Source organism: Ascaphus truei, chromosome 8 (genome assembly GCF_040206685.1).
Source record: "Ascaphus truei isolate aAscTru1 chromosome 8, aAscTru1.hap1, whole genome shotgun sequence".
NCBI classification, from domain to species: Eukaryota; Metazoa; Chordata; class Amphibia; order Anura; family Ascaphidae; genus Ascaphus; species Ascaphus truei.
The window spans coordinates 61,665,108-61,692,701 of NC_134490.1; the positions used below are offsets into that span (position 1 = coordinate 61,665,108).

The window sequence follows — 27,594 nt, forward strand, 5'->3', positions numbered from 1 at the left end:
TCTCTCCTTGCATCGTATAAGTAATACATGTCTGAGGTGGGTTTGTGCCAATGGCAAGAAAAACAAGATTAAAAAGCTTCGAAAATATCCTGCTAACGCAAATTGACCTGTTTGCTCCGTGGTTTGGAGCAAATTGTACCCTTTCTAATCAATCCGTTAAGACACTCCAGTCACATTTATATAATCGTGATTGAATAAGGGCGAATGCAACTAAATACAATATAATCCATGTAATGTCAGGTGGCCCATCCATAGCAGAGGTGGCCAACAGGTCAGGTTTTCAGGATATCCCTGCTTCAGCACAGGTGGCTCAAACAGTGGCTCAGTTAAAGACTAAGCCACTGATTAAACCATCTGTGCTGAAGCAGGGATATCCTGAAAACCTGACCTGTTGGGGGGATCTTGAGGACTGGCGTTGGCCACCCGTGCTCTATAACAGGTGGGCGCAAACTTTTTTCCCTGTGCCCCCCTGCCGGCGGTCACCTCACCCCGTGCCCTCCCCTCGGCTCCGGCATCGGCTCCGGCGTCATGACGTCACATTGCCATAGCACATGACCTCGCAGTATAATTTGAGCAAATGTGGAGCCAAGGTAAGTAAAGGTTTACAGAGGCCCTGCAGCTCCCCCGGCACTTCATTTAAGTGCCTCCATGAAGCGCGTGGGGCCTCTGTAAACCACGTGCCCCCCCCTCCCGCAGGCAGTCTCGTGCCTCCCCTGTGGGTCGCTCCCCCCCAGTTTGCGCACCGCGGCTCTATAACAAAGTCTGAAACATTGCTAACTAACAGAGAATTGTACAAATGCCCATAAACTTGCTCATTTAGTCAATAATGTTTGATGCTATGTTTACCGCTTCCCCCTTGGTGAATACTTTATTTCGCTTTGCTTTTATTGTCGTAAAACATTGTTTTGCTTACCGTTCCAAGGGGACCAACTGGCTAGAAAGCCATCATTGATTTATTAAGATAAGTCCTTGAACATATTAATCTTTGGACAACTTTGCAAAGTCGTCTAAAGAGTCATGTCTGGGTTTGCAGGCTCTTTCTTACTAAAATGAGTTATTTTTTTCTGCTTTGTCTAGGAGAGAATGTGGCCAATAAATTGGAATCGTCTAGGCAACAGGCGAAAAGGGAACACTGTGGACATTATGAGATAATAGTACCTTATCTTTTGAGTGGAGAACAGTGGAAACCAATAGGTAGCATCTATTCAAAGGTTGGTGTTCATTTTTTACGTTCTCATATCAGAGGCTTTTAACTAAACAATAGTGAATGAAAAGAGACTATTGTAGACAGCAGAACATGCACTGTATTTGCACTCGCAATGTAAAGGATGGAAACAATTTAGTGATGAGTAATGTGGAATATTTTATAGGGTTACACTTAGGCGGCCCTTCAACACAGGGTTTAATGGGTTGTTTTCAATGTGTTCCACTTTATCGCATTAGAACATCACTAACATTACCATATATCACTTCCCCTCCCCCCCCCGTCGTATTCATATTACTAGATAATGTGCAGATAATATGGGCCATATTTACTAAGGCTTCTGCCATAAGAGACCGTCCAGAGCCTGAAGACCCCTTACAGCCCATTGAAGACTGCTTTGTAAATATGGCCCCATATAACTAATTAGCATAACAAGAAACGTGGAACTGGCCCCGCACCAAACGCTTCTGAGAAAAGTTGCAGTTTTCTTGGTGCTCCGTACTTGCACTGTGACGGGAGGGGAAAATGTGACTGCGTTTAATAAAGTTTAAGCCCTGCATTACCCCTACCTGTCAACAATACAGTTGTGTTATGTATGTACAGTATATCTATGTATTATGTCTTAACCTGGTTCCAGCACCTATGGGGACCAGGGGTTAATTTTGGTTGCAGGAGAAATGTTGCAAAAGCGGTCTGTGACCTTTCCTTGTAGCATTTTTCATGTAACTAATGTTACGTTGCATTTCAACCCACCAATCAGGGGCTGGGCAGGTTGCAAGCACCTGGCCCTGAATGTCGCAATGTTGTGGGTTAGTGTATAAAAAGGTAAAATAGAGGCAAAAATAACACCAGATGTAGCAAAGAAAAATATTCCATTATTTCAGTTGAATTTTTTGGTTTGACAAATTTGGGACTCTTCTTTTGCTCCAGTTTTGCAGTCAGAAGACTTTGGGCCCCAATATTTTAGTAACTCCCTACTAACATAGTTCTGCATTGTGTACTATACTGTACCTGTGCTACAGAAGTAAGCTGGCAACAGCAAAGTAATCAGAAATCGAAATTTGGACAGGAAGAAATTAACAATGCTATAAGATTTGTTGCTGTTTTTATTTGTGTGTTAGGTAGAGTTGGTAAATTGAACGCTAAATAAATCCCACCTGATAACACAAACCTTAAAAAATCATTAGTAAATAACGTTATTACAGTTGGTGTAATGGGATGAGACGCCTCTGCCAGTAAAAGCAACGTTCCCAAACCCACTGAAACTGATTTATTATTACATACAAACGACTAAGAAAGCAGATGTTAAGAACTGGTGGAATTTGACTATCTTTATTCTAACAGTGATAATAAACAATGCGAAGCCATAAGAAACCTCAAGGCCCCAGAAAATACCTTACAGCCTATTGGTTTGTGTGAGCAATAATGGCCCATCTTTACTTAGCGGTGCTACTCCATAATGCCTTTCGGACTATTTTCTTGAATGGCTCACAAGGCCATTACATAACACTGGCAGGCCATCTCGTACATACACGGGGCTTCTTTTCTTTGCACTAGAGAAACAGTAAGGGCTGTAATATACAGCATGCGGCCGCGCGTTCCTATGCGAGCGCGCGTGCACGTGCCGCATGCTTTTCGTGTATATAGTGCCGGGAGCTGCAGGTAAGGTGTATGTATATATATATATATATATATATATATATATATATATATATATATATATATATATATATGTGTGTGCATGGGTTATGTGAGTGAAAGTAAGTCCTAGATAAGATTTTTTTTTAAAGAAAAAAAACTTTAATAATTATTTTTTTTTTATTTATGTAATTATTTACACATGCATACACACATCCATGCATATGTCGCCCCGGTGCCCTCCGACTCCCAGAGACCCCCCTCCTTTGGATCAGCGCGCTTGCGGGTGCCACCGGAGCCAGCGACGGACCCGCCGGCTGTTCCCAAAGGTGGGGGCCGGAGCAGGGAGTGTTGCGAGCCTTAGGAGGCTCGGCGGCGTACCCGGCTAGCGGGGGCCGCCATTGTGGGTGCGTGCGCATGCGGCGTGATCACGCATACGCGGATCAGGCTAGGGAGTCGCGGCAGCCCTTAAAGAGTTGTGCATGCGCAGTAGAATCGCGCACGCGGCCCCAATATAGAAATAGCCTCCACGGGACTACAGCAGCCATCCGGGTGGGATCGCCCCGGATGGTAGTTCCTGTGTTCATCCGCCATCGGATCCTTTGTGAAGCTCCTTGCAGGTCCGGGCACTGGAGTGCTCGGCAGGTAACCCTCACCAAGTGCACCAACGATTCTATAAGTAGATTCACACGGGACCAGTGACTGCGCAGTCACACATATCTATCTCACTTGTAGGGTGGGAGACCTATTGTGTGGGGTTACTGGACACGGGGTGGGATCACCTGGTGAAGGGGGTAGCGTCCTGCGAGACGCAGTAGTTAGTGTCTCCTCTAGGGAGGGACACCTGTTGATTGTTATGCATGAGTATGGTTACACTAGTAAAGGCATTGATTGTTTTACATACTGTGTGCTGAGTGATATAAATTGTCCTGCGAGGAACCACTCCCCCTCTGGTGCGAGCCATCGCAGGTGGAGGCGCTGCACCGAGTACGAGGTTACTCATATTATACTTGCCCCAGGTTCCCCGTGGCGGAAGCTCAGCCCTCAGGTAAAGCCTAACAGGTAAAGCACCACACCTGGTAAGACTAAGTTCCCTGCACACACATACCATATGCGATTGGGTGGGGGAATACCCATTACACACACATACATGCATACACACATCCCCGCATACATACATACACACACATACATACATTTGAGCGCAGGCAGCGGCGCGAAAAGATGAATTTCCTCATCTTCGCCGCTGTCTGTCGGCTCCCCTCTCCCTCCTGTGCGCACGCAGCCCTTGTATAGAAAGGCTGACTGACGTCAGCCAACTAAAAATCCGCGCACGGCGCTATAGAACGTGCCTAATGCATGCTGGTCATAATAAGCATTTTTTGTTTCTATAGCAACCATATACAAAATCACATCCCCTTTCTCTTCTGAAACAGGCTCTGCACACCCCTTTTTGAGCCCTGCCCTCTCTCTAGCAGTGCGTCAATTATATCTAGTAACTGTCTGGTCACATGATCTTCCCCACAGAACTTTGCATCTTTGGTCCTTTTCTGCTGCACTGACAGCCATTTAGTAAACCCCTGAACCGAATCTTCGCCGATCGATCACAAGAGACTGGATCGATCAGCAACTGAGCTAATTACTCATTGTGTGGATTGTATTGTATTGATGCACATATTAAAACGAAAAATGTTTTAATTGTATTTTTTAAAACGGAAGCTTGGACTGCTGCTTTAATTAGCCACAAAGCATTATTGTCATTGTCACTATAGTTTTAGTTTTGGTAAATTAAATGTGCTAACAATGTTCTGTAGTGCTGTGCTTTTTATTTTTAGAAAGATGAAAAGCAGAGTAGGGATTGAATAAGTTACAATTGGCAGTGGAATAGTTAAATGCACTGAAATACACTGTCTCCTGCTTGTGTAGGATTTTGACATCGAAGTTAACATGCTTTATACCGTATTTCCAGAGAGCAAGATGAAGACGTTATTAAAAAGACATTTAAATAAGTCAGAGGAGCTTGAATACTTGGAAACTGCAGAAATGGATTCTGGAGTATTTTTACACCTGACAGTTTTAACTATGCCGCGAATGTCAGAGACAAAAGAATGGGCCAGAAGGGTGGGAGGAGAGGAAAAGATAAAACAAGATGAGATGTGACAGGCAGGGAGTTCATTAGGCAGAATCCAGGAGCTATTATTCTATTATATATCCGACTACTCTGTAATTAAAACTTTCTAGTGTTTCCGAGAAGAAGGAAAAACACAATTATCTTCTTATATAACACATTGCGTTACTAAGTAAAAAAAAAATGATATATACATATCTGGGCACATTCAACAGAACTTTAGTTTCAAATTACAAGCACCCTTTGATTCATTTTATGGAAGCACGTTAGTAGATTTCTGGTCGTAATCTAATAATGGGGAAGGGCATAACATCTGACTTCAGCAGGTATTTACTTTCACTGGAATTCTCGTGTCGGAAGGAGATTCTATTAGAAAAACCAGAACTGCTGTATAACCCAACTCGCTACTAACCTCCCACGTCTTACTTGATTCTGAAATGTTTGATACAAATGTCCCTATTCATATAGGGAGGAGCACAGAAGTTAATGCACAGTAAATGCTTGATGGAATTCCAGTGAATTGAAGTTCCTGCATTGTTAACTGTGCAGTACCATCCATTGAACAGGTGGGAGAGTGTGATATTTTCTTTTTTGAAGGAAAAAAAGTTCCCTTAAAATGGTTTTCTCTAATGTAAATGTATTTTATTGAATGAGATACAGCTTATTATCTTTTAAGGAATAGCAAATGAACCTGGCTGTGTGTTATTTTAATAACAGTTTATTGGGGGGGACTAAGTATTTCTGTGACCAAAAAAGAGCTAAGCATTTATCCAAAGTCATAGGTCTACAGTGATGTCTTATGATCTGTCCTTGTGATTTTTAAAGTGGAAAGATTAAAAAAACATTTGTTTCACTATAATTACTGTATATATCAGAGTATGCTGTGCTATTACCATTCCTTTGTTTGCAGATACATTTCTCTCATGCCTCTGTCTTTACTAAGGCATTTTACCTACAAAACTGAAAAAGCCCTGCAAAAAATAAATGAATGTAATAAAAAACGGCTCTTGAATTATGCTTAATTGTATTACTTTGTCTGTTCTGTAACTCAGAAATAACTTTCTTTAAGACTTTTGCCAATGAGTTGTAGTCTTAAGTACTAAATATCAGCATACTTTCTGCTAGAGATGGGCAAAACTGGGTGTGTAAAATCAGAACCAACCAAAATCTTGCGTGACTTAACCATTCCTCGAACTGGTCCAATACCACAGTTCCCAATAACCACACTTCTTAGGAATATAAACCAGTCAGATTTATTAAAACAACAACAACGTATTAATGTCAGCATACATTACAAGAACCCAGTTAACCCAGCCAGCTTGCTCTGTCAAAACGCACACAAGAGTTAAAGGGTAATCTCATCGCCACTAGCCGCCCAAGCCACACGGCACATAAATACACATACAGAGGACACGATCAAGATACGACACCACCTTCCCCATCAATCCCAATGAAGAGATCAAACACACCTCACTTTAAGGAGTCAATACTGACCAAGTCCCACCCCCCAGGCCACACTACTCTCACCACTAGCACAGTCATTTATCATAACTTAAAGTGGCCTTGTGCGCTGTCACCAGCCTCAGCGTTTTCTCCAGTACATTCTGCTATGCCGGGATCAGAATATTATTACCGACAGAGACAGATTTCCCATTAGGCCCGGGCCCAGGGCAGCAAAATGTGGGCGTGGCAAAAATGTCCACCCCCATATACATATGCCGGGCGCCACTTCATGTCTCCTTTCTGCCACCCTCCTCCTTTCGATTTGGAGGGTCAAATGACGCTGCGGGCGTTACCAATGTGGTGTCACATGGCATCTCGTTGCCATGACTTTGCGGCATCAAATTACGTCATGACCGCATTACCATGGCAACGAGATGCCGTGTGATGTCCACGGCGTCATTTGACGCTGTGAACCGGAAGGAGGAGGAAGGCAGCAGAAAGGAGGCAGCCGACATATGTAAGTGCCATGGGGCAGTGGATTTCGAAAACCTGAAGCTGATAACCGATATCCGAAAGGTTAAACGCATCATCCCTAAATAACTTTCCCAGATCACCCTCCAGATCCTCATGCCTAACGGCTATTGCCAAGTCCACCACAAATGCCTCCATTTCCTGGTTGACCTTTCTCCTGGACCGCTCTACAGCCTTGTAACTTCTGAAGCCTCCACACACCTAAATACAACTGCAGAATATTTGGAGGAGACCTTGCCCTTCCCCTGCACAGCATTTCTGGTAATAACTGGCCCCATCTCCTTCCTCTTAACCCAACCCATGACAACATAACCAGATTTCCCATTTTCCCCAACTGCTTACCATTAGGCCTCCTCACTGCTTTTTTTACTGCCCAATGGATGTACGAGTCCCCAGATATCCAGACCCTAAGAGGTGGGGAACCTGGACAAACAAACATATCAATCTACAATCCACACATAGTCTTATATATCCCTTAAAATTACCCAAAGACCACCTGCCAAACTTCTAAATATCTTCCTCCCCTAAAAGCAACCTGGCAGACTCATGCTGTCCCAATTCTAAATGAGTGAGATCAAATATTTAAATCACCCAAACTCACTTTCTTCAAGCATCGCTGCAAAACCCTCACAAACTGCTGGAAGTGGACAATGGGAAACATCCTCATGAATTAAAAAGGGCCACGTACCATGAACCATGAGGCCCTCACTGCCGGTAATACCCATCTGTTGCTCTAGGCAAATCACACTATCCAGAAACCTTCGCATGGAGATCCATTTCCCTGTTCCCGTCTGGTCAGTTTTAGATTGCCTAATCCAAAAATGTAAACACTCAACACTCCCATACCTTTATTGGATGCACACACTAGCTCACTAACATGCAGAGCTTCAAAAAAAGAGCCAAATTAAAGGCCAGACTAAACAACCTTGCTTGATTACAAGAAAAGCAGACATCCAACATCACCGCTACTATTCTCATAGATATTCCTCCTTAATGATCAAACCCATCAACAGGTTCCAGTTGCTCCCTTCTTCCTTTACACTCACTCCCCCTTTCTCTAACTGCTTCTGAACCAAAATCTGTTACTCTTCCCATGCCCTTACATATGCTGACATGATGCCTTCACCAATTTCATTACTTCTCCACTGCTGCCCACCAAAGGTTCCACAGGCAGGGGTTTCCCCCCATGTCCACTTCTGGCACCAGCTTCCAGAAAACAGCAAATAGCCGCCTGCTGTTTTGAGGCTGGCCTGGCCCTTTTCTGTACGGCTCTGCTACAGTATCTCGTGCAACTCCTTGGTGTCTTCTCTCCTTCCCCCAATGTGCTGAGCCTCATGGGCGGGCGGAAGAACCGCTGTCTCCGGTGCCAGGCATTTCTCGGTACTCGGCATTGACTCCCTAGCAGCAGCACAGCGTGGCTCATCTCTGAATCTGTCCCCTCCGATGTCACGTGCTGGACCTGCGCTGCCACTGGAACTTGAGTCCAGACTTCCTCTTCTCCTGCTGCTGCCTCCCCTTGATCCACTGGTTGTGGTGGGACTGGACACCCCTGAAGCCCCCACCTAAGCCTGTGATGCCGAAACTGGAGCTTATGTCCGCCCCTTCCTCATTCACACCCGTGGTCTCACCTCCACACTGCTGGACGAAGTCCCTGGCTGAACCATCCTGCTCCACACCCAGGAATCTGGCGAGCAGCCACTCCAGACTGTGCCACCAGGCCACCTCTTGCAGCTCCTGCATCCAGGCTTTGCAGTCGCCACATGGACCTGCGGACCTTGCACTTCCTCTCTGGGGGGTCCCTCTGAAATAGTCGTCCTGCTTCTTTCACTTGTTGCCATGCTTGGGCCTTCTCTTCAGTCCTGGATCAGCAACTTCTCTGTGGGAGATCAGCAGGGAGAAGTAAGACTTCTACCCTCACCCATTAAATAACTTCCCGGACTTCCCACCCCCTTGACCTGATCCAAGGGGAGATGCTCTCAGACACTCGTAGCAACAGTAAGACGTGTTATCCAGCCAGAAGTCCGTGACCGGATGTGCCATTGCCCGTACCGGAAGTGACGTGTTGCGACCCAGGGAGACGCCGGTACAGCCAGATACCAGCAAGGCAAGTGGGAGAGGCACAGAGAAGATGTCTAATCTATAGAGATGCCGGCGACCCTGAGGTGAACGACAGACCCAGCGCCAGTTTCAGCAACCCACGACGGAGCGGTGGTGGTGAGATTATCGTGACGCCAAGCATTTTATACACCAATAGTGTGACACGCTTTTATATTATGCCCACAATGCAAGTGCATTTCTTACCTGTTTTAATCCATAAAATATTGTCATTCGATTTGTACAATGGTCCCTGTTCTCTCTTTTTACTGAGGTACAGTACCAAATTCCTGATATTTCCAAGACTGTGATGTTTGTTAGATGCCCTAATTATATCACTACATTGTGAGTAGGAATTACACAGGAGCCAAGATACAAATATCTAGTCACTTTAGAAAAATATCTGCACTTAGTTGTTTGTTCTTCTTCTTTTTTGTCATTTTGCATTTCTCCCGTGCTCCCCCTGGATTTTTGAAGCAATCTTGAATCCGCAGGGACCTTGGGGGACAGTCCCCTACCAGTGAATTTGAGCACGGAGTAGCAATTATAGTTATTTTCACCGTGCACTTATCACTCAATTTATTATATAAAGTCACTTATTAATAAAATATTCCCGATTTATTAATATTGTCACTTGAATACGTCACATCATTATTTGTATGTGTAGGAGCGCCTAAGTGTTTCACCTTATTGTTTACAATCAGGCCTGCACAACATGCGGGCCACGGACCGCATGCAGCCCGCCTGGCCTCTCTGTGCGGCCCGCCTGGCCTCTCTGTGCAGCCCGCCTGGCCTCTCTGTGCGGCCCGCCTGGCCCTCTCTGTGCGGCCCGCCTGGCCTCTTTGTGCGGCCCGCCTGGCCTCTCTGTGCGGCGCGCCTGGCCTCTCTGTGCGGAGCGCCTGGCCTCTCTGTGCGGCCCGCCTGGCCTCTCTGTGCAGCCCGCCTGGCCTCTCTGTGCAGCCCGCGATGACTCTGGCCGGGCGCCAGTTAATTAAATAAATAATTTAAAAAATAAGTTTTAAAAAATGGCGGCGATTCCCCGCGGTCCCGGCGCGCATGCGCAGGGCCCTCTCCCCCCCTGCTCCCTCCCCCCCCCCCCCCCCCGCTCGCAACGTGGGACGGAGGGGGAAGTAACAACCAGTTCCTCTGCGGCCGCTCCCCCCCGCCCCCCTGCTCCCAACGTGGGACGGAGGGGGAAGTAACAGCCAGCTCCGCCTGCGGCCTGCTTCCCTCCGCGGCCAGCTTCCCGTGTCCCCTCGAGCTCACCTCCCGTGGCCCCCCCCACGGGCTCACCTCCCGTGCCCCCCCCCCCCCCCGAGCCCGCGCCCCCAAGCCCACATCCCGTCCCGGGCAGCTGCCGCAGGAATATTGGGGCCAGGAGGGGAAAGCGTCCGGCGGCAAGCTGCACCCACCCGGTCAAGCTAAGTCACTGTCACCCACCCACCCACCCAGTCACTGTCACACTGTCACCCAGTCACTGTCACACTGTCACCCAGTCACTGTCACCCAGTCACCCAATCACTGTCTCCCACCCACCCACCGCCATTCACCCACCCACCGCCATTCACCCACCCACCCACTATCATTCACCCAACTGTCATTCACCCACCCAATCACGGTCATTCACCCACCCACTCACCCACCCAGGCAGGCAGGCACCTGTCTTTTGTTGAAAACATAAAAAATAAACAGGTTGCATTGTAATGTTTTTTTCTGTATCACAATAAGAAAACAGTTAAGTAAAAGTTGCGCGCTAAAAGATATTTTTTCGTGGTCGGTGCGCTATGGGTTTGGGGTTTGGGGGGGGGGGGGCTGCTCCTTTAATTTGTCCCGGGCCCCATGATTTCTGTTGGCCCTGTGGGTGATGTGAGGTACAGGGGGGAAAGGGTGATGGGTGATGTGAGGTGCAGGGGGAAGGGTGATGGGTGATGGTAAGTGCAGGGGGGCGATTGGAGGTGCGGGGGGGGGTCATTGGAGGTGCAAGGGGGGGTCATTGGAGTTGCAAGGGGTGTGGTGATTTGAGGTGCATGGGGGGTGATTTAAGGTGCATGGGGGGTGATTTGAGGTGCAAGGGGGGTGAGTGATGGGAAGTGAAGGGGGGCGATTGGAGGTGCAGGGGGGGTGATTTGAGGTGCAAGGGGGGTGATTTGAGGTGCAAGGGGGGTGATTTAAGGTGCAAGGGGGGTGATTTGAGGTGCAAGGGGGATGATTTGAGGTGTATGGGGGTGATTTGAGGTGTATGGGGGGTGAGCGATGTGAGGTGCAAGGGGGGAGAGCGATGTGAGGTGCAAGGGGGGAGAGCGATGTGAGGTGCAAGGGGGGAGAGCGATGTGAGGTGCAAGGGGGGAGAGCGATGTGAGGTGCAAGGGGGGAGAGCGATGTGAGGTGCAGGGGGGAGAGCGATGTGAGGTGCAAGGGGGGAGAGCGATGTGAGGTGCAAGGGGGGAGAGCGATGTGAGGTGCAAGGGGGAGAGCGATGTGAGGTGCAAGGGGGGAGAGCGATGTGAGCTGCAAGGGGGGAGAGCGATGTGAGGTGCAAGGGGGGAGAGCGATGTGAGGTGCAAGGGGGGAGAACGATGTGAGGTGCAAGGGGGGAGAACGATGTGAGGTGCAAGGGGGGAGAGCGATGTGAGGTGCAAGGTGGGAGAGCGATGCTAGGTGCAAGGGGGGTGTGATGTGTGTGCTGTGCAGGGGGGTATTGTGTGTTTGATGTGGAGGGGGAGTATTATGTGTGTAGGTGAGGGGGAGAGATGGGGGTATGAGAGATAGATGGGGAGTATCGGAAAGGTTGATAGTGAGGGGTGCTGGAGGAAAGATGATGATGATGATGATGATGATTTTACCCATGCGGCCCAATTTTATTTTCCTTGGAGCAGTTCGGCCCTTCTCACTTTACTAGTTGTGCAGGCCTGGTTTACATGTTGCAGTTCTACCCACCATTCAGGGCATAGGGCACGTAGGCAGCACTTGGTCCTGAATGTTGCAATACTATGTTTTAAGTCAATAAAAAGGTAAGGAGGGAGACCCCTAGCTAGCTCCAGTTCTGTTGGTGATTGCCAGCTGCATATACAGAGCTCCAGTGCTGGTCTCAGGCCTGACAAGTAGGCCCTGTAGGCAGTGTGCAGGAAGCAGAACAGGGGAAACCTATGCAAGAAGGTCCCTGCAATTAGGCCTGCAGGATATCCCCAGTTTCCCCAGGTAAGCATGTGTATTGTCTGAGTATTTGTACTGTTGTGGATATACTTTTCCAATAAATTAATTTTATAAACTCTCATGTTTCTGTCTGGTGATATTGATCCCTTGTCTCCCGTGACACAAACAAATTGAGTTTTGGAAAAAACAAAACAATTAACAGTTTAAGAACCAAAACCACATCCAACACCAAAACATAAACATTAATCTTAAAAATAAGATTAAGACGGCTCTCATATGTAACTCATCTACTTTAATTCATAGTGAAATAACTTTTGCAAGGTAATATAGCGTAGTAATTCTTTTTATTTTTTTGTGACACAATCCTACTTGAACTGTTGTCAAAAGAACTGCAGTGGTTATCAGATATCCTGCACTTCAGCATGCATTATTTTCTTATGTGTAGCCAGGTCACCTGATAGATCCTATTCTGCCCTTGGGCTGGCAGTAAACCCTGGTACAATAAGGTTGCCAGTAGTTGGTACTGCACTTGAGTGACAGCAGGGGGTGGTACATCCTGTTGTAGCTGTGACAACGGGATGCCCGCCTCCTGGCTGTACTTAAGGGCAGGACCGCCCTAAAGTTGTGTGTTGTTCCTTCCCTCTGAGGAAGGCAGGTCACACAACTGGGAGCCTGAGATTAGGGCCTTCCCATGTGCTCTTCCCTGCGGGGAAGAGTGAGTGTGGACCATACCTCTGCCTCCACTAGGGAGGTGGGGAAGTGCTAGGAGGCTGCGGGTGCCCATGGCCTTTAGTGGCGGTCCAGGGATCATCATAAAGTGAGAGCTGAGAGTAATGCATCGGGCCGAAGCCTGCCGTGTAACTGTGCTGTACAGAGTGAATAAACCGTTCCTGTTGTTATATACCTCCTGCCTGGTGTGTGACCTTACTGGGGGGGAGAAGTAATAAGTTCTACCGTGGGAGATCACCTTCAGCTCCTGAAGCCTACGGCAGATTTAGGCGCTGCACTTCTAAGGAGATATGTGGGGTATGAACCCCAGAAGCCTGGTCCTCTGTCCCCACTACCATCAGCGGACGACTCAGCCCTCCTATTACCAGCAGGTATATGCACCATACACCGTAGTAATGGACAATTCTCCCACCGGTGGAGGAAACACTGTTACATATGAATCAAATCCGCTGCCTTTTAAAAAAGTGTCCAGTCCGCGCTCTTGCTCTTTAAGGATGTGGAATGATAGTTCCTCTCTGATCTTTTGCTGCTCCTGTTGTTCAAGGTCTCTTTCCCCACCTCCAAGATGGATCCCAATGGAGAACTCCGACGGCGATGCCAAGTTCCAAGAAAAAAAGAAAACACGAGCGCACCAAAATAAATACAAAATAAGAGAAATGAAGGGGCAGTATCAATCCTCAGATGCCTGTCCATTTCAGTTTTGCGATCGTGATCAGAATAAAAACCACTTGTGTGTATACTGGCTATATGTAGAATAAAAGCCAGCAACACCATTCGCGAATGGTGTTACTGGCTTTTATTCTACATATAGCCAGTATACACACAAGTGGTTTTTATTCCGATCACGATCGCAAAACTGAAACGGACAGGCATCTCAAGGACAGCTACAGGGGGCTTCATTTCCTGCGCATGCGCGCTACGCAATCCACCACGCTGACACTCGTGGAGGTCTGACGACGTTACAGCGCTACAGAGACAGCACCAGCGCGCGGGACTGGCCTCTGAGGATTGATACTGCCCCTGCATACCCTATTTGATGCCCTACCAAAGAAGTTACGATCGAGACCGGGGATTATTAAAGTTTGTATTCATGTAAGTGGTTACTATTGTTTATTGTTTGTAATACACTTCATTTCTCTTATTTTGGTGCGCTCTTGTGTTTTCTTTTTTTCCGCTGCCTTTTAACTTCTACATATTTGTGATGGAGTCAGTGTTTTGCAAAAGAAACTGTATGTTTTATACCTTCACAAAAAGGCACAGACTGCCTTGTTGGTTTCTTTCAACATATTTTTCTTTATTTGTATATAGTTTAATTGGAAACATATGCCTCTTTATACATGTAGGTTCCTTCAGCTCATGCTTACCCATTCCAGTTTGCAAGTATGATGCATCAGAGTACAGTACATCTGTCTGAGTAGCGGTGATATGATTTATACCAATAATTAGTTTCTCAGATTTGCTTACAGTTTTAGGGTGAACAGTGGAACATGACTCAACCCTATATCAGCAAATTGTACATCTTTTTATGGACACTGGTTTAGGCAACAAGCAAATAAACAGATTAGATTGCTTAATAGACATTTTTAAAACACAAATATTGTCACACATTGTATACTATTAGTTAAACTTTTGACGATATTGTTTACTAAACATAACAAATAGTAAACTCATAAGACAGAGGTGCTCAACTCCAGTCCTCAAGACCTCACAACAGGTCAGGATTTTAGGATACCCTGCTTCAGCAAAGGTGGGTCAATCAGAGGCAGTCAAAGGGTCTTGAGGACTGAATGTTGAGAACCCCTGTCATGAGGAGTTTCATTTTGGTATTGAATATTCTATTCAACATTAGAAGACATTCACATTTGAATAATATCCTACCTAAAGTATAACAGGGTATGTCCCATAATACCTTTCTTTCCCCACATAGTATATCTGCTATGTAAGTCCTGTTAATTTCCAGGCAGTAGCAGGTTAACCTATGGGCCAGAGACCCCCCTTCTGCTATCCTAGAAAGTGAAGGAAGGTGGTGACTCATGGCCTGTGTGTAGCCTATCACTGATTGGTACAGTCCATGAGCCCGCCCCTTCCAGAGTTTTCCAAGGAGGAGCATCAAAGTTAGAGGAGTCTGCCTCTGCTCCCCAAGGAGAGAGGAAGGGCTGTCAGCCAATCCCATTGCGAGGATGAAGTTGAAATTTCAAGTGGCAGCTGCGTCACGTGCACTTTGCCAGCCAATCGCAAATACACTTTTTTTTTTTTTTTTAAAGTGTAACGGGTATTTCCCCACCAATCTCATATAGAGTGTATATGAGGGGGAACCTATATGTTGCCAGGTGTGGTTCAGTACCTGTTAGGCTCACAGGAGGTCTGAGCCTCCGCTAGTGAGAGCCTGGGGTGAATCCTCTGGAACGATCTTCTAATTACAGCGCCTCCACCTGTGCAGGATTCTAGGAGTGTAGAATGTCCCCTACACAGGACCCACATATATGAACCACATACATACACCAAGGTATATATAACACAGGTTTACTATATGGGCAAAACAATAACATCACATCATACTTTATAGCAACACAGCCGTGTTACCCTCTGCCACTAGCTGGCAGCTATAACCTTGCCCCTAACTGGTCTATACCTTTACACCCCTTCCCAACCCAGTGTCCAAAGAGTCCAAGCCCACCCAAGTGTGTGAACAGGCCTGTCACATGTGAGGAGCAAGTTAAAGTTGGTGCACGTGTGGAAGGTTGTAAATACCTGCCCAGGTGTCTCTACACCTGGGTGTCTTCGCAAAGGGTCTACCGGCGCCGCTTGGTCCAGCTCTGATCTGTATCTCCGCGTGGGATGGGGTCCCACCATAAGGACAGTATCTGGATCAGCAACACAGCTTACAGGAACATGCAGCAAACCCTTTCACTGGGTCCCTGCACTAAGGAACTACACAGGGTCTCTCCCTGCTCTAAGGAACTGCACAGGGTCTCTCCCTGCTCTAAGGAACTACACAGGGTCTCTCCCTGCTCTAAGGAACTACACAGGGTCTCTCCCTGCTCTAAGGAACTACACAGGGTCTCTCCCTACTCTAAGGAACTACACAGGGTCTCTCCCTGCTCTAAGGAACTACACAGGGTCTCTCCCTGCTTTAAGGAACTGCACAGGTTCTCTCCCTGCTCTAAGGAACTGCACAGGGTCTCTCCCTGCTGTAATGAACTGCACAGCTGAAGGGGCACAGGGACTTTACCTAAGGGCCTGTCCCTATGAACACCCATCCTCAGTAGTGGGGAGTCAGGGCCTCAGCTCTAGCCTGGGGATTTCTGGCATAGGGCAGAAGCTCGCAGCTCTCTGCCCCCCTTCCTTCCCCCACTGTCTCCTTAGCCTGACTAAGGCCTCGGCCAAGCTCCCCGCTGGCGTGCTGAGGCTCAGGGAAAGCGGGTGCTTTCCCTGGCCTTAGACAGCGCGCCGTCAGGGGGCGTGTCGGGGGCGGGCCAGTGACGTCACGGAGCTGGTTCGCCCTCATTGGGCGAACCGCTCACGTGACCGGCCCTGCGCTCCGGCGAGCGCTGAAACTTAAAAATCTGCTACGACCTACGCTTCCGCAAGCGCGCGGAAGGGTAGGCGAGCCCCTACTAAAGCCGCTCTAATTGCGGCTGTAGGGGCTCAGTGGAGGAGGCCTAACTCATGTACTTCACAGTCTGCTTCCTGATTCTGCACACAACAATGTATCCTTCTCCAGCAGGAGAAGTTGCAAGCTCTATTGGCTGTCTGGCTGCCTGTGACCAAGGTGAAAGTGCAGTCCCCAGAGGCTGCTGGGAATTGTAGTCCTTTATGGCCCTCTTTAACATTGGGGCCGCGTGTGCGCACTATAATGGCCGCCGCTACTCTCCATGGAGCCTGTGCAAACCTGTAATGGCTGCCGCATCGCCCTAACTGCGCATGCGCGACTTCTAGGGGTCCTTCCTGACTCCCTACACTTTCCTGCGCTAGGTGTAATGGCCCGCCGCGACTGCAAATGTGCATCGCACATGCGCAAACGCGCACAAGATGGCGGCGCCCTGTCACTGATGCCACCGGGAGCCGCGATCGCCCCTGCAACTGCCTGACATGATGCGGGGGTACCCGCTACTCTGCGCAGGTGAGGAGGGCCAGGGGGGACCCTGCTACATAAGTTACGCCCCCAATCTCGTCATTTTGTCTGCTGGGGATGTTCACACATCGCCCAGCAGACAGAGGCTCGCGGACGCCTGTTTGATCGAGGCCTTAGACTCATACCTACATGTCAGCACCACACAAAATAAGGCAGACTTTCAGCAAGCTTGTTCCAACAGTCACAGATGTAATAGACACACGTTAAGATTTTCAGCCAGTTAATCTGACTTTAGTTGAATTGCTGTTTCACCTAGCAGTTTATGCTCTTGTACTTACAGCTGCTTATAGTATAACAAAGGGTTTTGAGATGTCATATGTATAAAAGGCATCAACAATGATTTTAGTTGTTTTACGTGGGGCATTTGTGGCTATACACTGTTTAAAGCTGGGCTGGCCAACTCCAGTCCGCAATGGCCACCAACAGGTCAGGGTTTCTGGCTCTCCTTGCTTCAGAATACCTGTCCTGAAGCAGGGAAATCCTGGAAACCTGACCTGTTGGTAGCCCTTGAGGGCTGTAGTTGGCTAGCCCTGGTCTATATATTCTGTATCATGGCATCATTTACTGTAAGTCTATGGATCTTACATGTTGCTTTTTGTGCCCTATAATATGTACATTGGAAGTCCCCAGGATGTCCCCTTGTGCTTCACAAGTATTCCTTTTGGCACAGAATGGACACATGCCCAAAACGTACACGTCATTTGCAAAGAATTACAATGAGCATGACATTTCAGCATACTATATCTGTTGGCTATGAAACGACAAGCAGCGTTGGTGGAAATCAAAATATGGACTATGTCTATATGTCCATTTGCTATTTATTTTGTAGATTTTTACTTCTTGTAATCCTTCCAGGGCCTTTATTGGCCGATTGCCAGTGTAATATTGGATGTGAGCCAAGAGTCTGTGAGGCTGAGAGTCCAAATCAACTGCAAAAGTGATTAAAATCATTATGGGTCTAAAGGGGTTTGTTGGCGTATACACCTGTATGCATTTCTCACAGCTTTAATCAAATTTAAACCTCATCAGGCTGATTTTCTTGGTTTTCCCTGGCTTTAGAGTTTAATAAGCGTACAGGCTTCCCTTAAAGGTTAATATCATCAGTCCTAGAATAAAATATACAGTAAATATCAGTTCTGGATATTAAAAAACAAATCAATATATAAAGCAGTGCAATCCCATACCACTGTACAAGATTCTAATAACTGCACAGTTTACTGTATTCGTGCATTGCTATTGAATAAAGGCGTCTTTCAAAATTAAAGCAGCAACCCAACCTATTTTTCTTTCATTCCCCTCCCCCCCAAATAATCTGAATCAGATATTTGTTTCCCTTATTTTTGGGCACAAAGTGCCGCCAGCCCCATGCAACACCTTCAGATATTTAGGAACAAGCCTTGTTAAGCACATAAAAAAAAACAGTGATACCGGCGTAAAAAAGTGATTGGCCGCAGTTTGGTAGCTTTCCAACAATGCCACAAGCTGATTGACATCAACATTATTCCCCTTTGCCGTCTATTTAAAAAGAAAATGTTTAAAGTATTATCGCATGTGATGTGAACACTGCAGTGTCGCTGACCCAAAGGGCTTATTTTAACAGACTGAATGTTTAGATCCTTCAAACACACACATAAAATAGTCAACTGAAGCAGCAGCCCTTTTTGTCAAAGATATAATGACCTGGGGATGCTTGTCTAATAAGAAATACCCAATAGGGGACAGAAGGACATTGCTGTTTCCCTGACATAATAGTGCCCCGTAAAGCATGAAAAAAATATGAGCTCTTGCCTATGATTTATGAAAGTCTGAGCGCTATTAGGCTTTACGAGAATTACAAAAATGATCTTTGATGCAGAAATAGCTGGCACACTGCTCAAAACTGCTGATAACATAAAAATTGGCTAGGACTTTGTATATAGCACAAATAAGTGATCAGCTGTGTAACAGCTCAAGCCTCTTGGCTTAACAATGAAGATTAAGGGTTCACACTGGTAAATTCAAGGTATTGTACACAGGAGCAAAGTAAAAAGTTAAATAGGCAGTATACAGTACTTCACATGTTTAGGTCTCAGCAAATAAGTGTTGAAACCAGTCACATGTAAATGTAGCAGAAAAGCTACATTAAGTTTTGTACTGCGCATTCTGGGGAAGATTCATCAAGTTTCAGTTTTCTCACCCAAATCCAGTGTTAACTGCCCTTGATTTAAATGGAAGGTTAAGATTGCGTCCATAATGCAGGAGACGGCGCGAGCGACATTGCTCGCGCCGAAAACAAACACTGGGACGCCAATCTATTTGTCTAGCTCACGTGCACAAGCGTGATGGGGAGACCGGGGCTTCACGCGACAAGCACGTTTGAATTCCCCGCGTGACGGCCGGGTTACATGAGCAGTTCGCCCAATGAGGGTGAATCAGCTCTGTGACGTCACGGCCGCACCCTCCGACATGCCCCCGACACGCCTTCCTGTTGCCTCAACCTGCAGGACAGAAAATCTCGCCTGCTGCAGGCGAGTGCGCTGCGCCAAGGTGCGCGTGCTTCCAATATAGCCGAGGCCTAAGCTTGATGTGCGATTACCAGCATTGGAGTTTAGTGAATACAACCTTAGTGCGTCCTAACTGTCTGTCAGGAAATGGGTCAAACAAAGAATTGTGGAAGTAGATGGATTTTTTTGAGTAAACTAAACAAAAAAGCCACGTTATAACTGTGGCAGGTTGCATTTTTGACTGTCATAAGTTTATCTTCACGGAAAAGATATAGGGGCCTATTCTTGTAGCTCCAAAGTGTGTGACAAATGGCTTCTAAAGAGCCCTTTCCGATCGGATTGGCGTGCTTTGCTATTCTGTAAGCCCTCCTAACATGTGCAATCCGTGTCTAAAAGGCTTATTTAGAAGCAGTTTCCCTCCAGGTCCACCAATCCCATTGGTTTGTCAAGCTCCTGGACTAGGCAGAAATACTACCCCTAGGCCCCAGGCAATCCCTTCATCTTAGTGGAGTGTGTAGGTCCGGCCATACAGTTAGGGATCTCCTGTTAGTGAGCGGTAGCAGTGGAGCAGGACCAGAACAAGGAGAGGAGTTTCTCCGGTGGGCAGTGTCAACGTGCAGCAGCCGGACGTGAGGTGTGAGGGGCTGTTGTTAGACTCCACAGCGCGGGACCCTGCCGCTGATCATCGTCCATCTGGAAGTATTCCCTGGTTAAGGACTACGTGCAAAACCGCAAGGGGGAGGGTAGCGCTGCCCTCAGACATATATTGGGCGAGGTTTGTTTGCCAGACACCGGGTTATAGGTGCCCAAGCACCCTCAGTATTATTGAGGTTAGCTACCCCAGGATTGTTTGTATTGTTATCTCTATATTATTGGTCTATGTGATGACTGGGCCTATTGTGGGACCACAGTAAAAAGTTATTGTAACCCTGTTGTGATTGTGTTATTGGGGTATACTATAAATGTATACGTGTTCCTATGAGGAGTCATCCTGCTACGCGGGATCTTCTGTAAGTCTATAACAGGTGGTACCAGTACCGTAATTACCGCTATTTCCCATAGGGATAAGGAAAGGGTGTTACATCCCCCGTTCCCCTGATTTTCTTGTGTATCACCAAAGGAGAGAAGAGAGTAGACATAGAACAGTACTGTAGAACAATTTGGGCTCAGATGTAAAGGGAACCTCCAATGATTATACTCGCAAACGTAAGAAATATTTTGGCATATCCAAAACTGTGGCAAACGTGGGTGGATGGACACTCGGTTCAACAGGACCCAGGGAATGAAGATAGACCAGGATAGTGCAGTTGGTACTTAGAAAAAATGTATATTTATCTCTACGCATTTCGCTATTGCTTCCTCAGCAGTCAAAAATAGTACATGTACATCTATTCTGGTGCATAAGGATAACTACAACCTATCAAACAAAGTGTATAGTAAGATGCCTATGCTAGGTCCCACTAGAATTGCACTCAAAGTATAGCAAGAGAAATATATGTTGTGACTTGATCAGTCACGGAATGTCAATAGTCCTAATAATTCTTCAAGGGAATTACTAATAAAGAGTAGCTTCAAATTACACAAAAATAATAAAGTTTTATTAATATTATGATAACCACGACGCAAGTGAAATATATATACAGTAATGATTTAAAAATCCCCAAATAAGGCGACCCAGGATATCCTACCTATTGGGTAACCAATAATTGGTAAGTATATCCCAATTAGGTAAATGTATGTAGTTAGGGTAAGTACAACATACAATGCACAACTTGGAGGTGATATATTAGTATACCAAGTATGACTGTAGATAGTACTGTATATAGCCTGTATACTTATAAAAGACAGGATACACTTGATTACCAACCCTATTACTGCATGTAAAGATGGTAATGTCTATATGTATAGAGTTAGTCTTTGACAGCAGGTAGGTAGTTTAGTTTCAAACCTATAGCAATATGATCTTTCAAATAGTAGGTTCATGCATAAATTAGCCCTCTTGCCCACCAGATCAGAGCGTTGCAGATATATTTTATGCAGAGTTCAAAATAGAAAACACCTTCCAAGCATGCCCTATCACATGTGCTGTAGGCATCTTGCTATACACATTCTGTTTGACAAGTGTATTATCACTATAATTATTGGGAGGCGCGGCTCAGTGAGTAAAGACACTGACTGGCACAGAGTTTGAAGCAGGGGGAGCCTGGCTCAATTCCCGGTGTTGGCTCCTTGTGACCTTGGGCAAGTCACTTTATCTCCCTGTGCCTTAGGCACCAAAAACGTAGATTGTAAGCTCCGTGGGGCAGGAACCTGTGCCTGCAAAATGTCTCTGTAAAGCGCTACGCAAAACTAGCAGCGCTATACAAGAACATGCTATTATTATTATTATTATTATTATTATACACTGATTGTTTGTTATTCACTCATCAGTTTATTCATTTAATCTCTCCATGTAACTTTTAATTAGTTGCACATTTGATTATTCACCGGTGTTGAGCGCCACTTATTGCTCTTTCCCACAAACTATGCGGTTTGTCACTTTTTATAAAGCGGTTTAGGAGATGCCATTTGCAATAGAGAATAGGAACTTTTTATCACACTTCTGAACATGATGCGGTTTGGCAATGACGACTTTGGAGCCGCTCGAATAAGCCCCATAGAGTGGCTCTTTACCTATTAAATTTTTGGGGGAATCATTGTTTCTCTACTTTGTAGCATGCATTTACTTTAACAGTAATACTTATACCGTATGTTTACAGGTAAAATCATGTAAAAAAAAAAAAAAAAACTTCCCATCACCATTATAACATATTAATGTCAACAAATCACAATGGGTTCTTTTTCAAAAATGCCTTATTGTTGGATATAGTCCATAAACAGAAATCGTGTGTGTGTGTGTGTGTGTTTTTACTCACATAGCATAGTAACACCCTTGTGGAACAAATGTCATTTTTAAAAGATCAGTGATATTTTTTCCCCTTTGTTGTTTTTTTTTTTTTTTTATAAATCAGTGGTGGGCAACATGAGATGCTCATGTGGCCCCTGAGCCCTCAAAAGGGCCACATATTTCCTGTGACATTCACTGAGGATATCCTGAAAACCTGTCCTGTTGGGGGTGCTTGAGGACTGCAGTTGAGAACACTTGCAGTAGAACATGGTGGGGGAGTGAAGATATGAGGAGGTAAAGCAGATAGTAAAACTTTCCACTGTGCTGTCCCAAAATGTCTAGCGTTTTGTTATCTATTTCACTTCACATTTCACCAAGCCTCAAAGGGCTAATAATGTGGACACATTAGTCTAAGATTTTCCAATTTCACAAGCTTTTAGCAAAATCAACACTAAGCGAAACATGGTATGTGTGTCCTATTTATAGTCTCGGCATTAAGTGAGTCTAGAGATGTTAGAGAATTTATCAAATGAGCATATTAAGTGACATTGCAATGCACTTTGAACTAAAGCTTGGTGAGTCGCTTGCAAACTCACTCAAGGTCACAGTTTTTTGTGTGGTTGAACATGAACAAATTCACCTGGGCGAAAGGTTCACAGATCTCTAGTAGAGTAAATTGGTGGAGAGAGAGTAACATGGGGGAAATTGGATGCATTGGAGGGGGAGCGGGTGATATGGAGAGGAAGAGTAATATGGGGTTTAGAGAGGGACATAAAGGGAATAAAGACATTGGATGTGGAGGTACTGGGTTTACATGGGGGAGGGATTGGGTGACATGGAAGAGGAGGACATGGGGGATTGATCTCTCTCTCTATCTCTCTATTTCTCTATCTCTCTCTATATATTGATACATTCACTGTCTCTAGGTCTTGGAATAGAGCAGCTACTGGATGTTCCAGCATGCAGGAGGTTAAAGTCCTCTGTAGAAGCTTGCTACAGCTGCAACTAATTGAGCAGGCTGGACTCTTGATTGCATAGGGAGTTAAATCAGGAAATGGCTTCCTCAGAGAGACTGCTTTTCCCCAGAGAAGGGAGGAGAGAGAGCTTCCCAGCTAAGAAGAGGCTGACACAGTCCCCTAGACCTGCTGGACAGTGGTCGCAGAGTCTGCTGCGACTGACTGGGTCTTAATCCCAGAAAGAATAATTAAGGATGCAAGACTGCGCTGAAGCAGGGATTACCTGTCCATAACATGGAACTACAGAGATGGATTCTCTGAACTCTAGCAGGGTCCAGATGGAATTACCTGGAGCCACAACAGAAACAGATAAGAGATAACCATCTTTGTTGATGACTAAACGGAATGGGAAGGTCCATCTGTAGTGGAACTCGTTAATTCTAAGAAAAGCTGTGACTGCCTCTTCTTCTTCAGATTGTTGATCTAGACAAGTCTTGGAAGATCTGGATCTTGGAACCTTCCAAATACACAAATTTGTGGATCCTACAGCCTCTCGTTATTTTCTACTTGGTGATTTAATAGTGCAATTTAACTATGGCATCCTGCATCTCCTAGGATCCGCGAATTTTGGACCCAAGGCTCGGTGTGCTCTGTCCATATGTAGATAACTTGGTAGAAGCAATGAGTCTATTTGGGTAAACAGGTTCGTCAGATAGGGTTATAACTCACCCGGTTCAAATGTTTCGGGGATATTTCTGACGCACATTTAAATCCCCTTTAAAAATCAGGAAGTAATACCGGTAACTTCCCCGTTAAGTATCCCATGAACTAGGCGAGCCCCGGAGCTGAAAATAACATTGTTTAACTCTGGATGAGGCATTGGTTCCAATCCTATAAAAAGGGTGTTAGATCGGGGAATTGCTGCTTTAACTCTTTATTACCAGTGAGCTACATTTACTCTCAGTTAATACCTACTGTAGTAAGAAAATGCATTTTTTGTTTTATAATAAATCTCAATGGTTAGCATCATATCCGTGACATGTTTGGACTTCAACATATCCTATATAATGATAGCATGGCTCTGCCTTATTAAGTATTACAGTATAAGCTTTGTACAATAATTGTTCGTTTGTATAGGACATTTATACCATATGCAAACATTTATTCAGCAGCAGGATACACATGCTAAATTAGGCAGCATACAGTAATTGCCCAATATATCATGATAAGCTCCGTGCATTTCCTCCATGTTTGCAACACAGGTTTGGTGGCTTGTCCATGGATAATACCATACTTGTGGTACTCCCTGTAATCTACATCATTAGTTTGACATAAAATAATGTTATATTTTAACACTGTTCGGATATTGATGACCATCAGAAAGTGCTTACAATTAGCCAATTTGCTCCCTTAGTTCTAATTCTTTATTATGTTCATCTATTAATTTTTAATAGTGTGTATCATTTTTAGTAACTCATTTGTCATCTTTAGAGATCATCAAAGATATATTGTGCGTTAAAAGAGGGGAAATTAGATGCTGACTCTTCACTTTTGGCCTTCCTCCCATTATATTCTGTAGAAAGGGAACACAAATTCAAAAGCCCATCTGTGATTAAAATCAAATCAGTTATTACTGGATTCAATAGCAAATTGGCAAAGCAGATTTTATCTGAGCAGAGTCTTACATGGGGATGTTTACAGAGGATAAAGTTGAATTGTACGGCAGTTGGCAGATATTTTGAGAAATAGAATAAAGAGCGAGTGGTGTATAAGATGAAGGCAGCAACGGAAACAATGAGACAAGTCTAAAAAAAGAATCATTTGCTGGAACATTAGTTAAGAATCCTTGTCACTGGTAATTGTCATTGAGAATGTTACCTATTGTAAAAAAAATCACTTGATAGCCCATCATTATTCAAGTTTGTCAAATCAAAGCTATAACAATCGATATTGAACAGTGCAAATGATCAGTAGTTTCTTAGTTACTGTACCTCCAGTTTGACAATTTAGGTAAGCAAAAAATAAAGCTAGAAAAAATGGTCATTTAGCATAGAACTTTCCAATGGTCAATATGAACATATTTTGATATGTTATCTTTCCAAACATATTTTATACTGAGAGAATTCTCAACAATTCAGGATGTAACTACTGTGGTTTGTTGAGATGTGAGCCAGAAACAATCATTGGGTCCTGTAGACAAGATTGGCTTGTTGACATTCAAAGCACTACATGACCAGGGTGCCGGCTATCTGAAAGAGCTTCTAGTTCCCTACACTCCAATTCGCTCACTTTGATCTGCAGATGAAGGACTCCTAACAGTTCCCAGAATCTCCTCGACGTCCTTTGGGCCTTAAGCTTTTAGCCACACTGCTCCCACTCTTTGGAACAGTCTGCTTCATACAGTTCGAGAGGCGCCTCTCTGGAAATCTATAAAAACAGGCTGAAGACCTACCTGTTTACCCAGTCATCTAATTAATGAACCGCAACCTGTCTTGCATTTAATAGCATAGTACTGTCCCATCCTGCAACATCTTTCCTTATGTTTGGTTTCTTTTATAACCTTACATATTTTCTTATTTTTCCCTTTTTGTAACTACTGTATGAAGCGTTTTGAGTCCCATTGGGAGAAAAGCGCTATATAAATAGTTATTATTATTATTGTGATGGCAGCTAAAAAGGAAACGGAGTAGAAAGGGCAACAAATCAAATAAACCAATGTACCGTATACCACCAAAACACACAACATATACAGTAATCCATCATAAAGTGGAGTTTTGAACTGGAAAACTGTGCTTCACAAAAATATCGTTTACGACTTCATGCTGTATTATATGGTAGTTCTAAATCATACGTTTGATATAATAGCATGATTTGATGACTTTAGGAAGCAGGTGGATTTTAGCCAATACTATTTTCGTTTCTTCTGCACTATTTACAATGCCATACTGACCTTTGTTAGTAATGTCTTTACTGCGTCTGTAAAAATCCTATGTACAATGCTGCTTACCGCGCACTATACTGTAATTGTGAAGTGCTTTGAGGCCTATTGGGAGAAAAGCACTATACGAAGGTGGGGGAAAGGACAACTAAAAACATATTGAAACAATAATTGGTGTGGTCCCTCTCCCAAAGGCATACACTCTAAAAGGAATGGGGGCGTGATGACACACGGATAAGTGCCTATGTAAGGCCATTCAGCATGGTAGCGACAGTAGACCTGCCAAGAGGGGTAGGTTTTTTTAAAAGGTAGGTTTTGAGGGAAGTTTTGAAAGTGTGAATGGTGGGGAAGAGTCTGAGGGTGTGGATGTGGGGGTGGGAAGTTCCACAGTAGAGGAACAGACCTGGAGAATTCTTGGAGGCGGGAATGAGAGGAAGTATTAAAGGAGAGCTGTAGGTTCGGAGTCGAGCAGAGACAAAGTGTAGGGGGGTTCTTGGGGATTAGATATGAAATGTAGAGAGGGGCTGTGTCATGGGGAGCTTTTGTAGGTAAGAACCAAAACCTTGAAATGAGGAGCCAGTGTATGGATTTGTGTAGTGAAGCAGCATACATAGAATGGTTGGTGAGGTAGATGAGCTTTTCAGCAGCATCTAGGATGGACTGGAGGGGTAGAGACCGACTAAGATGGGCATAGTCCAGTAGGGATATTAAAAGTGCACGCAGTGGAAGGGGAGCAGAGGAGGTGCAAGCAAAGGAAACACTAAAGGAGCGGTCAGGTAGATAGGAAGAGAACCAAGAGAAGACAGTGCCACAAAGGCCAATAGATGGATGGAGAAGGAAAGGGTGGTTGACCTCATCCTGTATTCCACTATTCAAAGTTATATGTTGTGGCATACCATTGATAAACAATGTCACATGCACTCTTTTCATTTAGTCTTGTAATACAATTAAATGTTCTTTGGTTAACTTCTTTGTTATTATATAGTGTGTGATTATTTTAATTAACTTAATTTCCATCAAATTATGTTATGTTCTTGTTATTAAATGTAGTTTAGTTATCATTCTAAAATGGGCCACTATTGCATTGGGATTTCCCCCAGAACAGATCTTTCACATGGAAACAAACTTCAAATTGAAGTTCTGGCTTTGGCTGCCTGTCAGTTTGGGAAGCAATTGAAGGGAAAAGAGAGTGAATATTTCCAGACAGTGAACTGCAGATACTTACACGAGGGCAGAACAAAGTCCTTGATTAGAAACGGTGCCTACCGGCAGTGA

At 45.1% G+C, this 27,594-nt stretch overlaps 1 protein-coding gene across 1 annotated transcript in view; it reads left to right on the top strand.

Moving 5' to 3' along the window:
• Positions 1 to 27,594, top strand: part of ADAM12 (ADAM metallopeptidase domain 12) — a 350,504-nt gene that overhangs the window by 38,488 nt on the left and 284,422 nt on the right. Inside the window, exon 2 of the mRNA XM_075612257.1 lies at positions 1,078 to 1,211. Within this exon, the coding sequence (XP_075468372.1) occupies positions 1,078 to 1,211 (134 nt within the window). The remainder of the gene's footprint in view (positions 1 to 1,077; positions 1,212 to 27,594) is intronic.